This window comes from Anneissia japonica, unplaced genomic scaffold (genome assembly GCF_011630105.1).
Source record: "Anneissia japonica isolate Jap-2015-1 unplaced genomic scaffold, ASM1163010v1 scaffold287957_len1322810_cov207, whole genome shotgun sequence".
Classification (NCBI taxonomy): domain Eukaryota; kingdom Metazoa; phylum Echinodermata; class Crinoidea; order Comatulida; family Comatulidae; genus Anneissia; species Anneissia japonica.
This window is the reverse complement of record NW_022683022.1, coordinates 1093771-1109761: the sequence shown is the minus strand read 5'-3', so window position 1 is coordinate 1109761 and position 15991 is coordinate 1093771. Positions and strand designations below refer to the sequence as shown.

General features: G+C 33.0%; 1 protein-coding gene across 4 annotated transcripts in view; it reads right to left on the bottom strand.

Moving 5' to 3' along the window:
- LOC117122006 (guanine nucleotide exchange protein SMCR8-like) overlaps window positions 1-15991 on the bottom strand; it is a 79463-nt gene that overhangs the window by 39688 nt on the left and 23784 nt on the right. For all 4 annotated transcript variants that reach the window (XM_033267518.1, XM_033267717.1, XM_033267649.1 and 1 more), the window contains exon 13: window positions 9831-10088. In XM_033267518.1, the coding sequence (XP_033123409.1) occupies window positions 9831-10088 (258 nt within the window). The remainder of the gene's footprint in view (window positions 1-9830; window positions 10089-15991) is intronic.

Below are 15991 nucleotides of genomic sequence, written 5' to 3'. Positions count from 1 at the left end.
GTCAGTTACGGATTCCGGGGTGTTTTTTCTGGCAGAAGTATATCAAACATTTTACTTATAATTATGAATACACTCCACAATTCTATAGAATCCCTACATGCTAGACTTAACTACACAGAGTTGTTTGTACACTTAAGTACATTTAAAACAAGTTACAGTTTTGATAGCATGGATGTAGTTATTTGACTGTGTTGTTTGCATATTAGTTTAAGATACCTCCTGTCATAGAAAATATGGAAGTTAGATTCATAAAATTTGATAATATTGGAATCTGGTTTGAAGTTTTCCAATTGGTCTACAACAAGTTGAAGTGACAATCCTTCCTAATTGAGTCAAGAAGCCTTTCAATTAATAACTCGGGTACATGTAGTGATCCATGTTTTGGAAACCAAGCTGTAGTTTTTTTGATTGGCGTTTCTGCCCCTCCCAGCAGAAACATTCTGAATCCCCCTGCAAACTTAGCCTTGGCCATATCTGATATGTGGTGGAATTCCTCCATTTGCAAAAGTAGGATGTAGTAGGATAACAGGAAGTACGCAATACTGCATAATACAGAACCTTATGGTTCAATTACTAACGTGTACAAGTGAAGGCTACTCCACTACTAGCACTAATCCCACAACATGGCTATGATAAAGAATTGAAAACTTAATTTACAATTATACAATTCAATAAAATTAAGATGTTTAAATCTGCATGAAGGAGGACGGCAAGAAGAAAGCTAGACAGATCATATTGATGCACAGATCAATTTCAAGGCCAAAGATGCTAAACGACTACACTGATTACCAAGTAAACTAATTACATTCAGTACGTTATTAAAATCATTGCATTTTATGTATTCAGTATGAAACTTTAGCTGGGTAAAAAAAGCAAATGAATGGATATGAATAAATTTGCTGAAGGTATAAGAAAGGATGCAAGAAAACTCAATAAAAAAAAATACATATGTCATTTGTACAATAGAACATAGGAATTATACCCATTGGCAAAAAAAAGGTATTATTATGTAAAAAACCAAATAATGCTATACTACTACTGAAGGTAAAAGCAGAGTCCTGCCATTACACTACAGAACCAAACCCTGGAGTCCTGGGAGATTCTCAGTATTCGTATTCTACTGCAACGATGAATATGTGAACACTGTTATAAGTTAAATGATATGATAAAAATAATGCAAATTGTGGCAATTTGCATAAAATGACAGTATATTAACATAATTTAAACTTTCAATTTATTATTTTAATATTTTTATTTTAATATTTTTTTTTAATATAATGGTTTAGGCTGAAGGCCAAGGATATGCCTAGTATATGCCAGGCAACGAACTCAATCACTTTTCAAAGTATCCCTTCACAAGACAAACATACAGTACACACAAGATGTTCTATATTGACTAAGTCTCATTATAAACCACCAAGCTATTTAACTCCACTTTAATATAACACTATAAAAACACATGTAGAAATTACAGTATGTCATATTCTAATAGGCACATTTTTATATATGCTTTTCTTGGACCAAATTTGAAGCTTAAAATATGAAAATAAACCTAACTCCAAGGTAAAAAACTCTGTAATATTAATGTAGGGGGACTTGATTTAGCGCACTATACTGAAGTGTCAATGTGCTTAAAAAGATGATAAAAATTTTAAAAAGCAAATATTGTAACCAAGAAACTATTTGAATGCAGAGTGAACAGAAAAACCAAACACCACTCCATCATCCACCCGCAATTTAAGAGCATTGGCAAACAAATCATAAATTAGAACATATGAAAAAAGTAATATGTAACCCATCATGATATTCTGTATTTTGAAAGTTCATCTGTTCATCTTCAATTACAATTTAGTTAATATCAGAATAATCTAATGAATTAGTATAAACATATGAACATGTTCTCATTAATGTTCACCCTCATTAAAAGTATCGGTTTACTAATAAATATATTTGCTCTGTGCAATAAAATACAAAATCTGGATAAAAAAAATAAAAATCAGTACAAAACAATGGCTTTTTTTCAGCTCCAGCAAGAAAAAGCCAAAGTAGTCCATGTGTTATCTTTCTCCTGTTGTTTATGTTTTTGTAATTCATTTGTGAAGTGAATTACAAAAACATAAACAACAGGAGAGAGATAACACATGTTTTTGTAATTCATTTAAAGTGAACCAAGATCGATAACTTGGTTTATCATGTTTCATTTAATCAGATGACTACAAATATTAATCTATTATAAACTTTAAAAAACTCTTTCCATTGACATAAAAATCTTTTATAAGTTTTGACCTATATTGATGGAAAAGGTTACCATTGAGAGGCGAATCAATCAATTTCACCAAAATTGTTTTCATTCATTGATTAATGAGATCCATGGCAACTAAATGAATGAAAATATGAAAAATAATTGTTTCTGTACAGTGCACTCACACAGCCCAAGTTGGAAAGGAGCCAAATCAGAATAGTAAAATCCAGCAAAACAAGGTACTGTATGGTTGTAGTGCTCTTTCAACCTTCTCCTTCTGACATTTATTTTTTTTTAACCTGCACATTCCTTGGTCAAGCCTGTTTTTCACTTGAGAATTTATTTGCACAAGTCGAAAGCGTCGGTTTATGCGCATTCACATTTTTATCGGAGTATTCGCTTCAGCGAAATCGGTAGTTTAAACTGTTTCTACTTTTTGCGACAGCGCAAAAAGTGCGCAACCAATCAGAGCTAATGAACCGAACCAATGCCTTTGATTCGTGCGAATAAATTCGAAAAACAGGCTTTACATGCTCTTTAATTTTTAATATTTCTTTTCTGGAAAGTACATAGAGCCAAACATTTTATCAATTAAGTTCAAAGAACACTATGGAAAAGGATGCCAAAGAGCTGTTATTGCTCAGAAAAATTTTAAAAGAAGTAATTGCTAGGCTGCTACTTACTACATATGAATGTAATATTCAGTGTTTCAGACAATCTCTCTTTCTCTATATTTCAAGAAAGCTTAATCAGGCTACATTTTTAAAATTAATTGTACAATAATTATAATAATTTAGAAAATATGAAAAAAACTGTAATGCAAGCCATCATGATATGCAATATTTCAAAGTTCATCTGTCCATCTTCAATTACAAATTAGTTTTCAATATCAGAATAATCTGAATTAGTATTAAAACAAATGAACTTGTTCTCATTAAAGTTTCCCTCATTCAAGTTATCAGTTTACTATAAATATATTCATAAACCAAAATGGTGAAATTACAGCTCCTTTTAAAGATAGCATCTGTGGTTGGACAAACAAAATAATGCCATAAATAACTATTATCGATATTTTGTATTGTTTTTATTTTTCGAGACTTTATACATTTTTCATGTTTTGCCTAAATAGATGTGTATAAGAGACAGCCTCAAATGTTATGTTCGGGCGTCTAGAACACAAAAATTTCGCGGGGGCATGCCCCGGACCCCTTACGACAGTGTTGTCTCAATCGGCCCAACTTTCGGCCCCCCCTTCCGGCCCCCCCTTTTGGACATTTCTGGATCCGCCCCTGTAAAGGGACAGCATCAGCCCAAAAAGTTCCTCCCTTTAGGAGGGGTTTCGAATTAATAGGGGTGTCCCATTACTAGGAGTATCCCCTAAGGGTGTCAACTAAGCAGCATGCAAATATTGTATGTGATATTGTTTAGCATTCTTAGGGGGTAGCTTTTTAATGGTAAGACAGATGCTGGTGTTTGACTGAACTTTGAAGCCTGGCATCTGGCAGAGGGAAAGCATCTTCACAACTAACCTGCAGCTCCATCTACTAAAGATGTAATAAATTTATTTATTAATACTAATAACAACAAAAATAAAAAAATAAGTACAATAACAGCAAAAATAACAGCCACATAGCAACCAGGGCTGATACAGAGATGTCCGAAAGGGGGCCGAAAGTGGGACCGATCGAGACGATACTACCTTAGGGGGTCCAAGGGCATGCCCCCGTGAAAATTTTGTTTTCTGGACGCCCAAAATTAACCTCTGAGGCGTTTTGAGTGATTTCTTTTTTTTTTTACTCTTCAAACAGCCCCCTTCTAAATCTGCCTCTGGCAACAACAAAAACAAGAATAATAAGATACACTGTGTGTATTGGTCTTGGGGGGAATAAAAAGCAAAAAGAAATTAATTCATAGTTGGTAATACATATTAATTAAAACATCAATACCAGAATGATACATAGTACAAAACAACAACAATATATTAATAACAAATTAAAATTAAATAATGTTAAAAAAATAATTTAAATTACATTAATTGCATCAGTCACTTCACATTTGAATTTTTGCTTGAGGAAAAATAAGTTTGAGCTGTATGTGTCTGCCGATAAAACATCTTCAACAACAATTTACCAATCCATCAACTTCCAAGCTCTATGAAAATGACGCAGAACACAATTTAAATCCACAAACGATGAATAACCACATCTTAATGCTAAGAGCAAGTAAAACGATAACTCATTTTTGAACAAGCAGACAACAAGACATTCAGTAACAAAAAAAAAAGGGACACGCCATCCGATATATAATAAATAGTCATTAAGATGCTGTGCTATCAACAGGTGTTGATTACAGTGAAATTTTTAAAGAGTCTAAGATAAAGCATTAAATGATGCACAATGAATGAAAATACTGAAAATCCGTTGCTATCAACAGGCGTTGATTATAATGGAATTGTCAATCAGTCATAAGATACTGTAAAGCATTAAATGATGCAAAAAGAATGGTAAAATATATAAGTATACTGAAACAAGTTTTTACTGTGCTAATGACAAAATTTATATACTTCAAGATACTGAATGTCTGTTGGACCATAGCATCTGTGGTTGGACAAACAAAATAATGCCATAAATAACTATTATCGCTGTCTCTTATACACATCTAGATGTGTATAAGAGACAGCTGGAAAGTACATAGAGCCAAACATTTTATCAATTAAGTTCAAAGAACACTATGGAAAAGGATGCCAAAGAGCTGTTATTGCTCAGAAAAATTTTAAAAGAAGTAATTGCTAGGCTGCTACTTACTACATATGAATGTAATATTCAGTGTTTCAGACAATCTCTCTTTCTCTATATTTCAAGAAAGCTTAATCAGGCTACATTTTTAAAATTAATTCTACAATAATTATAATAATTTAGAAAATATGAAAAAAACTGTAATGCAAGCCATCATGATATGCAATATTTCAAAGTTCATCTGTCCATCTTCAATTACAAATTAGTTTTCAATATCAAAATAATCTGAATTAGTATTAAAACAAATGAACTTGTTCTCATTAAAGTTTCCCTCATTCAAGTTATCAGTTTACTATAAATATATTCATAAACCAAAATGGTGAAATTACAGCTCCTTTTAAAGGGACAGCATCTGCCCAAAAAGTTCCTCCCTTTAGGAGGGGTTTCGAAATAATAGGGGTGTCCCATTACTAGGAGTATCCCCTAAGGGTGTCCCAAAAGAGTGGTTCAACTAAGCAGCATGCAAATATTGTATGTGATATTGTTTAGCATTCTTAGGGGGTAGCTTTTTAATGGTTAAGACAGATGCTGGTGTTTGACTGAATTTTGAAGCCTGGCATCTGGCAGAAGGAAAGCATCTTCACAACTAACCTGCAGCTCCATCTACTAAAGATGTAATAAATTTATTTATTAATAGTAATAACAACAAAAATAAAAAAATAACTACAATAACAGCAAAAATAACAGCCACATAGCAACCAGGGCTGATACAGAGATGTCCGAAATGGGGCCGAAAGTGGGACCGATCGAGACGATACTACCTTAGGGGGTCCAAGGGCATGCCCCCGTGAAAATTTTGTTTTCTAGACGCCCAAAATTAACCTCTGAGGCGTTTTGAGTGATTTCTTTTTTTTTACTCTTCAAACAGCCCCCTTCTAAATCTGCCTCTGGCAACAACAAAAACAAGAATAATAAGATACACTGTGTGTATTGGTCTTGGGGGGAATAAAAAGCAAAAAGAAATCAATACCAGAATGATACATAGTACAAAACAACAACAATATATTAATAACAAATTAAAATTAAATAATGTTAAAAAAATAATTTAAATTACATTAATTGCATCAGTCACTTCACATTTGAATTTTTGCTTGAGGAAAAATAAGTTTGAGCTGTATGTGTCTGCCGATAAAACATCTTCAACAACAATTTACCAATCCATCAACTTCCAAGCTCTATGAAAATGACGCAGAACACAATTTAAATCCACAAACGATGAATAACCACATCTTAATGCTAAGAGCAAGTAAAACGATAACTCATTTTTGAACAAGCAGACGACAAGACATTCAGTAACAAAAAAAAGGGACACGCCATCCGATATATAATAAATAGCCATTAAGATGCTGTGCTATCAACAGGTGTTGATTACAGTGAAATTTTTAAAGAGTCTAAGATAAAGCATTAAATGATGCACAATGAATGAAAATACTGAAAATCCGTTGCTATCAACAGGCGTTGATTATAATGGAATTGTCAATCAGTCATAAGATACTGTAAAGCATTAAATGATGCAAAAAGAATGGTAAAATATATAAGTATACTGAAACAAGTTTTTACTGTGCTAATGACAAAATTTATATACTTCAAGATACTGAATGTCTGTTGGACCATAGCATCTGTGGTTGGACAAACAAAATAATGCCATAAATAACTATTATCGATATTTTGTATTTTGTATTATTTTTATTTTTCGAGACTTTCTACAGTTTTCATGTTTTGCCTAAATTACTTGGTGGGTGTTTTATTAAAGGTTGTGGCTATTATACCAGATTAGATGAATATATGCTAGTCAGTATATGTTTCTTATAATGTTTTGAAAAGACTGCAGCCACAGCAGTGGCTTCAGAAATCTGCCGACAAGGGGTCCGAAATAAGGGTCCAAACCAAGGGGCCGACTAGAGCTTCGGTAGGGGTCCCTGAGTAAAAATCCCTGGTGGTGTTCAAAGGGAGAGTTTTAATAGCTTTAGTATAGTCCAAATTGTGCTTTTCGACCATAATGTTTGGGATTGGCAATCAAAATAATGTTATTTGGATAGGCAAATTATTATTATTTTAACATTTTTTTTCCAACAAGCTCATTATGGTGTCGGGCGACTGGTGGTCCAAGCCTGTTCAACGGGGGAAATTCCCACAGCCTGCAGCATTCACCTGTAGACATGGTCTTATACTTTACCTGCTAATAACATTTGTGAGCGCAATCCAAGGGTTATAAAAACAAGTAGGTTTATGAGAACAAATATGACTGCATGATGGCTTCCTCAATATCCTGGCCGTTAATTTGGATTATAAGTTTTGATAAGAGAGAGCATTCCCTGGAGCAGAGCATCCTTTCAAGTATAATAAGACATCATATCCAAGACCCCCATTTTATTAGTTAGTTAGTAACGTTCACTCTGGATTTGATTCATGAATAATATTGATTAGTTTTCAAGGAATCATAGCTATATTGATGCATATATTCCCTCCTTAAGGGGAAAAAACTTTACCTATATGAAATGCAGGAATAATCAAGATAATCCAATGTAATCAGTCCCCAACTTAATTCGTGAAAAAAATCAGATTTAAGCTGGTCACTGCTACTGCTTTCTAAAATGAAGTTTGCATATAGATGATCTATTCACAACTAGAATGCATGTAATTAACAACATGTTCTAAAAGCATTAAGCTGCATCTAGTGAAAGAGCTTTAAAGATGCTGCATTTTACAGTCAATATGAACTGTCTTTTATGTCAGTGTGTTGAATAGTTCCTTTTATTCTGCACTTGTACACCCCACAACCTAATACTCAAAGTCAGCCTAGTTTGAAAACTAGTTCACACAATTATTATCTGCTATTAATTCAAATTCTAGTATTACTTTGATACGGAACTGTAATACTTCGCTGTTTAACCACATTTTAAGCGTACTAAATATAACAACCTAGTTCAAAGCTATGAACAAGGCTATAATTGTATCTTAGGTGCACTAAAAAAGTGAAAGGTGATTTAAATTTGTGGAGAAAATGATATTAGACTAAATCTATCAGTAGAAAGAGAGTAGTTATAATACTTGAAATGTTTCTTAGAAGAAGCCTAGGACAACCTTTATATAATGTGCCAGGAGGTGCATATATGAGCACTGCACGTTGCATGCATCACATGTAACAAGGCCAGCTGCACTGCAAATAGTCATTGGAAGTTTTAATGTCCTTCTTTGACTTTTTAATTGTTATTTTCTTCTCTACTTTGACTGTTAGCAAGTAAACTTCCCTGACTTTTAATGGCCAATTTCTTTATATTATTGATGTTGTTATTGAATATGGAAGATTTACAGTTAACTATGCCCTGCGGATAGGCAAATAAAAAATATTAAGAGCCCCAAATGGCGGCGCTACAATTGAAAAGCAAATTGCAATAAATAAATAAATATTTCACCAACGCTATATAAATGCAAGAGTACCTCATGAATATATCTTCACTGTGTAATATATTAAAAGGTAACGTTATTCTTTCTATAATACAACACAACTAATATTATTATTATTATTATTATTCTTTCTTTAGGCACACAACACATGTGCCAAGGATTGCCAATAGCGAATATATATCACTGTCCTACATGTAGGTGACAATCCTTTACACAAGACAAACATACACACACGATGCTTTACACAAACTAAATCTCAATATGAAATTTAGGGAGTGGAGTTGTTTATATCGTGAGAAAAAATCCTGCAACTGGCAGGAATTGAACCCAGGACCCTGGGATTGGAAGGCAAGCATCTTAACCACCAAGCTATTCAACTCTACTCCGTTATTACTAACTGTTAGTACCTAGAAAATTTCCTTAGCACCACCTCAATATTTTGCTTACCAGTAAATGATCCCTTTAACATCACCTAAAAATATCCCCTTATGCACTTTTCAATTATGGTCACGCCTGGTTATACTGTGACCTCCACAATGAAAGCATGATGGTAGGAATATTGTACTGGTAGGCGATTTTTTAATTACCAAAACACACAGAAGTTGCTGACTGAGATGCCTAGGCCTAGTGTAGGCTAGGTATGACCAGACCAGACCAGGCCTGTTTACATCTACGGGTAAATTTCAGGTATGTCCCGGCACTATGGAGACTCAGTCCCGGCTAGTGCCCTGCTATGGCCCGGGTCCAGGGGTGGGGGCGGGACTACAATTGAGAAGTGCCACCAGGATAATTCCATTGCCAACACCTGGATAATGTCAAAAGAAACTCTCCTGTAAGTTCATCTGGACATTACTACCACTACGATAGTTCCCTATCTTGGATATTACCACCTACAAATAAGTTAACCAGTACTTGCATAATTTATCTTACTATAAATTCATGTAAGCCCAAATTTATCCAAAGACTCAGGGGCTGAACAAACCATCAAAATTTGGGGAACGTATAGTGTTAATTGAGCGAATAGGCAGGGTTTTAGGGTGGTAATGGCGTTGTAAGTAAAAAAATTCCAAAAAACATTAAAATGAGTGCTTTGACGGCCATCTTTTATGAGTTGTTTACGCCTGATAAAAACTGCAGCATCGCTTCAGTGCTGAACAACAGTGCGCATGTCTACGTCACGGAATACCTAGCCAGACCGCAAAATAAACAGTAGCGCTGATGTGGCTGGCAGTAATGTTAATGCGGCTGGCTATAAAAACTACAGGTGTTTTGTAGTTACAGGAAATCAAAACAAAGATTGTAGGACACATCTAATAAAAAAAAATATATATAAATTACATTTGGAAACTAGTAATTGAAAATAAGAAATTAAAAAAAAGCCTTACCTGGTGTTGTCTGAGATGAAGAGCTACCAAGGCTGTCTAACTTGACATCATTTGACCTCCCATTGTCAGATTGGGCCATACCTGAATCAACCTCAAGTGTATCTTCTGCACTTCCAGACAACTTGTCTTCATCATTGTCTTTAAAAGTGACATCATTATCTGGTTGGGTCCTTCCTTTGACCTCTGCTTGACCTTCACTACCTAAGCTAGTATTATCCTCAAAACATGATCCTGAGGTTTGGTGAGGTGAACTTGACACTGAAAGTCAACAATAATGTTTTAAAATAATTATGGCATAATGAACAAAGAAGATAAAAAATAATGGGAGAAATGAGATCAGAAATCCTTTGAAGTAATGCCATGGCAGAAACTCATCAGAAATATCTTCAGAATACGCCCCTTGCCCAGCCAAGTTGATCTATGTGGGCTGACGACGACGATGATGATAATGACGATGACTAGAAATGATGCTGATGATGATCATCATCATCATGATAACGATGATGAATACAAATGATAATGATGATGAAGATGATGATAACTACAAATGATGTTTTAATGAATATGAAAATAAAGATAATAAAATAAATGATGGTGATGATGATAAACGAAAGTAATGAGGATTAAAAGGTAAATTCATGAATTGAAACCAATGAATAAATACGTACTTGTGACGTTTCGATCTACCAGTAATGATGATGACAATGATGATGTGAAATGCCAATTTAATTCAGTAATTATGTTTTTATCATGGATCAAATTCTATCAAAGACACGTTTTTTTTAATGTCAAATAATGTCATATTAAAACCTAGTTTGTCAGCAACAATATATTTAAAATTAAAAAAAAAGGGAAAAATCCCAATAGTAAAAAAAAAATTGTAGGAAATGAAGCAAACAAGTAAAATAAAGATAAATAAATAATACTGTATTCTACAATTTAAAGAAAGCTCAAGTCTAGAGAGGATGAAATCAGAGATAAATCGTGCAAACATGACTGAGAATTTTGAATCTCTGGATTTGAGGAGATGAGTTGGTGGGCTACACTGTCTCGCTGAAATTATTACTTCAAAACAACCATCAGACTCTTTTCAAAAGAAATCAATACAACATAAGTTATACAGCTTAAGAAAAATATGAATAAGGAGTATGTTGAACTGGCAGGAAATCTACAGTTAAGTATGATGAGCAATTGACTCTCCGGTCGTGAGGTTTCATGAGAGAAACGAGAATGAACGATTTCAAAACGGAAAACTAGACCTGTGCAGTTTGATTCGTGTCAAAGATTCCCTCTCGTTTATCTATGAGTTTGCTCAATTATTACTGAGTGCACAGAAATACTGTACTTCAGAATTGTTTTATTGAATTTTTCAGATATATGATATGATATATTACTTTACTGTTATATATAAATGTAATTTGGATGATACTGTAAATAAACACACACAAAAAAAATTGGTTGTCTTTTTTCTTTATATGGTGATATATAAATTGGTTTAAACTTTAAAGATAAAGTGGTTTGGTGGGTAAAGTGCTCTCCTTTCAATTCTGTGGACATTTATTTAAGGTTCTATTCCAAGAGTAATTTGACTTGAATCTCAGTTGAGTCTAAATTAATGTTGCGTTTTAGGTAGAAAAACATCCTGGAATAACTGTCACTAAATATCAAAGAACAAATCTCTCTGCATGTAATTTACATCATTTGATTGTGCATTTGATCAATTTACGTTTGTATTATGGATCAGGATCATTCATCCATTCCAATTTATAACACTAAGAGTTTGTTTCACCACAGGCTAAGAAATAACAAACAAAGGTAAATCAAATGTCAAGATGAAGATACAATACAAAAGGTGAAGGGACAAACAATTTTTAAAACACAGATCAGGTAGAGTGCCCAGGTGAGAAAACATATCCATTGTAATTTACCTTTTTTAAACAGACATCATTATTAATAATAATTAATGATTAATAATATATTATTGATAATATTAATTAATCATTATTCTTTTTAATAAGTTTGTTCATTTTAATTTTTTTTGTTTTATATAATTAATTTGTTTATGTTAAATATTAAAGATCTAGTTTAATTTTCATCTTATTCTTTTGTCTTTTATTGTATGTACTGAGGGTCCCAACTGATCAACTCTGGCTGGATGGGCTACCCTCACAAAATATTGTTGAAATAAATAAATAAAATATTTTCAGACAGTAACATGGATATTACTAAGTTATACCAAAGAGTACAGATTTTCAAGAAGTCCAACGTCCCTGATTTTGTATGCCACAATGAAATGTTGAAAAAGTTCTACCATGAGAAAGGTGCACTATAAGAATTTGAATAGAGTTTAAAACTTAACAGTTAAATACTCTTCTAGTCTGAAGAGTTTCAAGAATATCTTTTAAACATCATTATTTATGGATGTTTTCTCCGGTTGTTAATGCACAAAGCGCCAGGAGCGCCTCCCCTAGGGGTCGTGGGCCTGATGCGCTCCCCCTCCCCCTTCACCCGGAAAAAATCCTTTCCTAGATGCTCGGAAATACATTCTTTAGGCTAGTATTTTTACAATTGAAAGTAGGTTAAGAATCCGCATTATTTTTCCTGAGAATGCATGTTTCTGCTGTCCACGAACCTGTCACACTCACACAAGTCAAGCGTGTGGCGGTTGGTAGTGCGTTCTTTGATCTTATCTGACGACACTGACAGTGCTTTTTAAAAGAATGGCATATTCAGTGTTGATGCAGCTAGTTTTATCCGATCTCATGATAAAACTAGTAAAAGAGATTTTGGAATATTTACCAAACCCTTATCAAAATTTATATCGACAAGTTTACTTTAAAATAGAAAGCCAACCACCTCAACAAGGGTGTGGTGCAGCACCATTTATTTGTGTTCGAATGTGTAACGACAAAACCATCCTATTTTAAGCACTGTAATGATAAATATTAGCAAGAGAGCAAAAAAGTATACATATATTTTTTTATTATGGCAATATTACATCATATGCATGAGATTTTGGTCCTCAAACGTGACAGTGTGCGATAGACCGCAAATGCCGGAGTCTCATGCCGAATGCGTGAGCCTTGACGTGTATGTATACAAGTTTTCATTTATTATTATTATTTTTATTATTAAAACTTTTTTCATTCAAATAAATTTTTTTTATTGCAGAACTGAATTGAGAAAAAATTAACAAAAAATTTAATTTTGAAGGACGCCCTCTAGATTGTGGTAGTACTTACAGTATATGAAATAAGATTACTTTCCAACGAAACCCCCTGAGAGTTGGACCTCTTACAGTTCTATACTCTTTAGTTAGACAGGGTTAAAGTACCAGGTGATAAATTTGTAACCATGGTGGTATTGTAGGGTTAAACTATGAACAGAAATTAAATTCCTTTCTGCCAAATAGCTACAGAAAGTTTAGGCTGCTTTATTATTTACAGGAGTTCTAGAAAATTTATCCAAAAAAAAATTAATGCCGAAGAAGTGGCAATTCTAGTACTCTCCAATAATTATTACAAAATATGACACCTGATCTTAAAGCAGTACTTCATCTTCCCCCTTGCCCACCAAATCTGAATAAATTAAAATTCAGTGTGTATAATGCCCATAACATAGCAAAGAAAAAAAAACTTCAGTTCAGTATTAGAATGATAACCAAATTATAGGAGGGCAAGTGAAAGGAAAGACTGTAACTTAAAATAAATCCTCTACAATCAAAAGCAACATTATTATTATTATTATTGGTACAATAATTGGAGTCCCCTTTTAATGTTTTTATCTGATCATTTTTCAAGTGGTGTGCAAACACAGCCACGCCACTAAGGCTACAACTAGATATTTGTAGATATTATTTTCGAAAACAACAAAACTAATATTTTTTGGTATTTTTTTGCTCAATTACTAAGATTGAGGATTTTAAAAGATTGAAAATTGTGAAGTTTCTACTGTCATAGATTGAGCCTTTCAGATTAATCTATAATAATAATAATAATAATTCTGGATTTATATAGCGCCTCACGTTGACACAACCTCGAGGCGCTTAACAACAGAGAAGAATAAAAATTAATTAAGTTCAAATGATCAAATACACTTCTAAAATTACTTTCTCATTTCAGCTTTTGGGAAAAAATTTAATATTTTTTGTTATTTACAACTTCAAATATTTAAATCCATCAAAATTTAACAACCTATAATTTTTAATCAAACCCTACATCTTATCCATCAATATAACATAGATTAGTTTTCTACTTGTTTGGAACAAGTTTCATCAATGAAGGTTGTAATCGTTTTTAGGATGGATGTAGGTATTTCATTTTGGAATGCACAGTTTTAAGGTGATTAGGTTTTGTTCGTGCTTTTTTTTTTTTATCAAATTCATTTTCATTCACACCCACACTATTACTAACATTGGCAATACCAACAGACAAATTTATCATCCAAACCTAAAAGGTTTTAAACATGAAGGCTCCACAATATATATATTTCTAAATTTGTGAGGCTGTAACATGCTTTTGGACACTCAGATGATTGACAAAAACACCTACGTTATCGATTACATCATCTCTTCTCAAGAGTTACTGTGAAAGGGTTTTCTCTGTTGTACTATATAGCCCCAAAGATGTGAAATTCACTACAATGTAGAAGCATCTTTGATTGAATATTGAAGCAGAAAACTTACTTTTTCAATACCATTAAACCTCATTGCCAAGACACATTCCTTTGTCATTAATTTGTATGTTTATTTCCCATTTACTGATTACATTTTTTTGTATTGTTTGTTAGGTGGTAAGGTAAGTTTACATGCTGGCATGATTATGACATATGTAAATTTGATACTTACGGCAAGTTGGTGAAACTGTGTGATGATGTATGGTTATGTTTGTTATTGGTTTTTTTTTTCGGTCTTTGGTTATTTAGGCTATTTCCTGATTTGACTTTTTTTTAAACAAACATGTGCTGTGCCTGGAGTGAATATTGATTGCGGAAGGTGCTATATTAATGGACGAACCATTACTATTACAATTTATTAAATGTGGCATACACTCCCAACAAAACAACTCCACTCCCAAAGCCTCACATGAGCTGATGGAGTGACTAGGTTGATTATTAAGGCATCATTTGAAATCAAGAGAGGTTTAAACATAATAAAAAAAAAACAAAAACAAAAGAAACAAACATTTGTGGCGCTTCCAAGTGAATCGTACATAAGTTGCAAGGGGTACAGTTATTTCTAGTAAATTGCTGAATAAATGGAAAAGTCGAAAAAAAAATCAAAATTTTGTTTTTTGCCAAAATACTCAAGTTTAAACTTTATTCATTCACAATACCAGATTTATTTACTGTTTTGAGACCAGTTTTTGACTGTTTATTTCTCAAAACTTATATTTAAACATTGTATTCTTTAATCTGTAATATCTGTGGTTATAGAACTTGCATTGAAGTGATTTTTTCAGTATTACAAAGCTTACATTCTCCTACTTATTATGATGCAAAAATCCTAATTTTGTGATTTTTAACTTATGTCTGCTTTTGCTTGAAGATGCCATATTTAGAGGATGCTAAATTTAAAAGATTCATCAAAGTAGCAAGTATTACTGTATGTTACACAGATTATCTAATTTGCGACAATCAATCAAACTTGAATATAATACAGGTCTCACTCCAATTAAAGACCACTTTTGGGACCATGGTTTTAGTGGTCTTTAGCAGCTTTGGTCTCTACTTAGAATCTCTCGAAATTAAGATCAGCACTAAAAGTGGTCTTTAAATGCCTGTTTAGAGGGAAATTAAGAAACGATATAAATCGTAAGATTGCTTTATTCCAAGTATTTATAAAATGGATACAGTTACTGTATAGTGTTACTGATTCTTAATATACAATTTCCTGGTAGTCACACATCAAGCCTCCTGCACTGGTTCTACCCAAATCACCATCATAATATTACTAACAACAAGATCCCACTAGTTCAATAAAGAGAACTGTATACACAAAACATCATCTTATGGTGTGTATTATTTTGATGTATATCTATCATCATATCAACATATATTTAAATGTTTTCTTCTATTTTTAAAAAATTAAAATCACTATATCTTTCAATGTACCATATTCATTGAAGGGAATATTTTTTAGTTGCAACAAATAGTTTCATCTG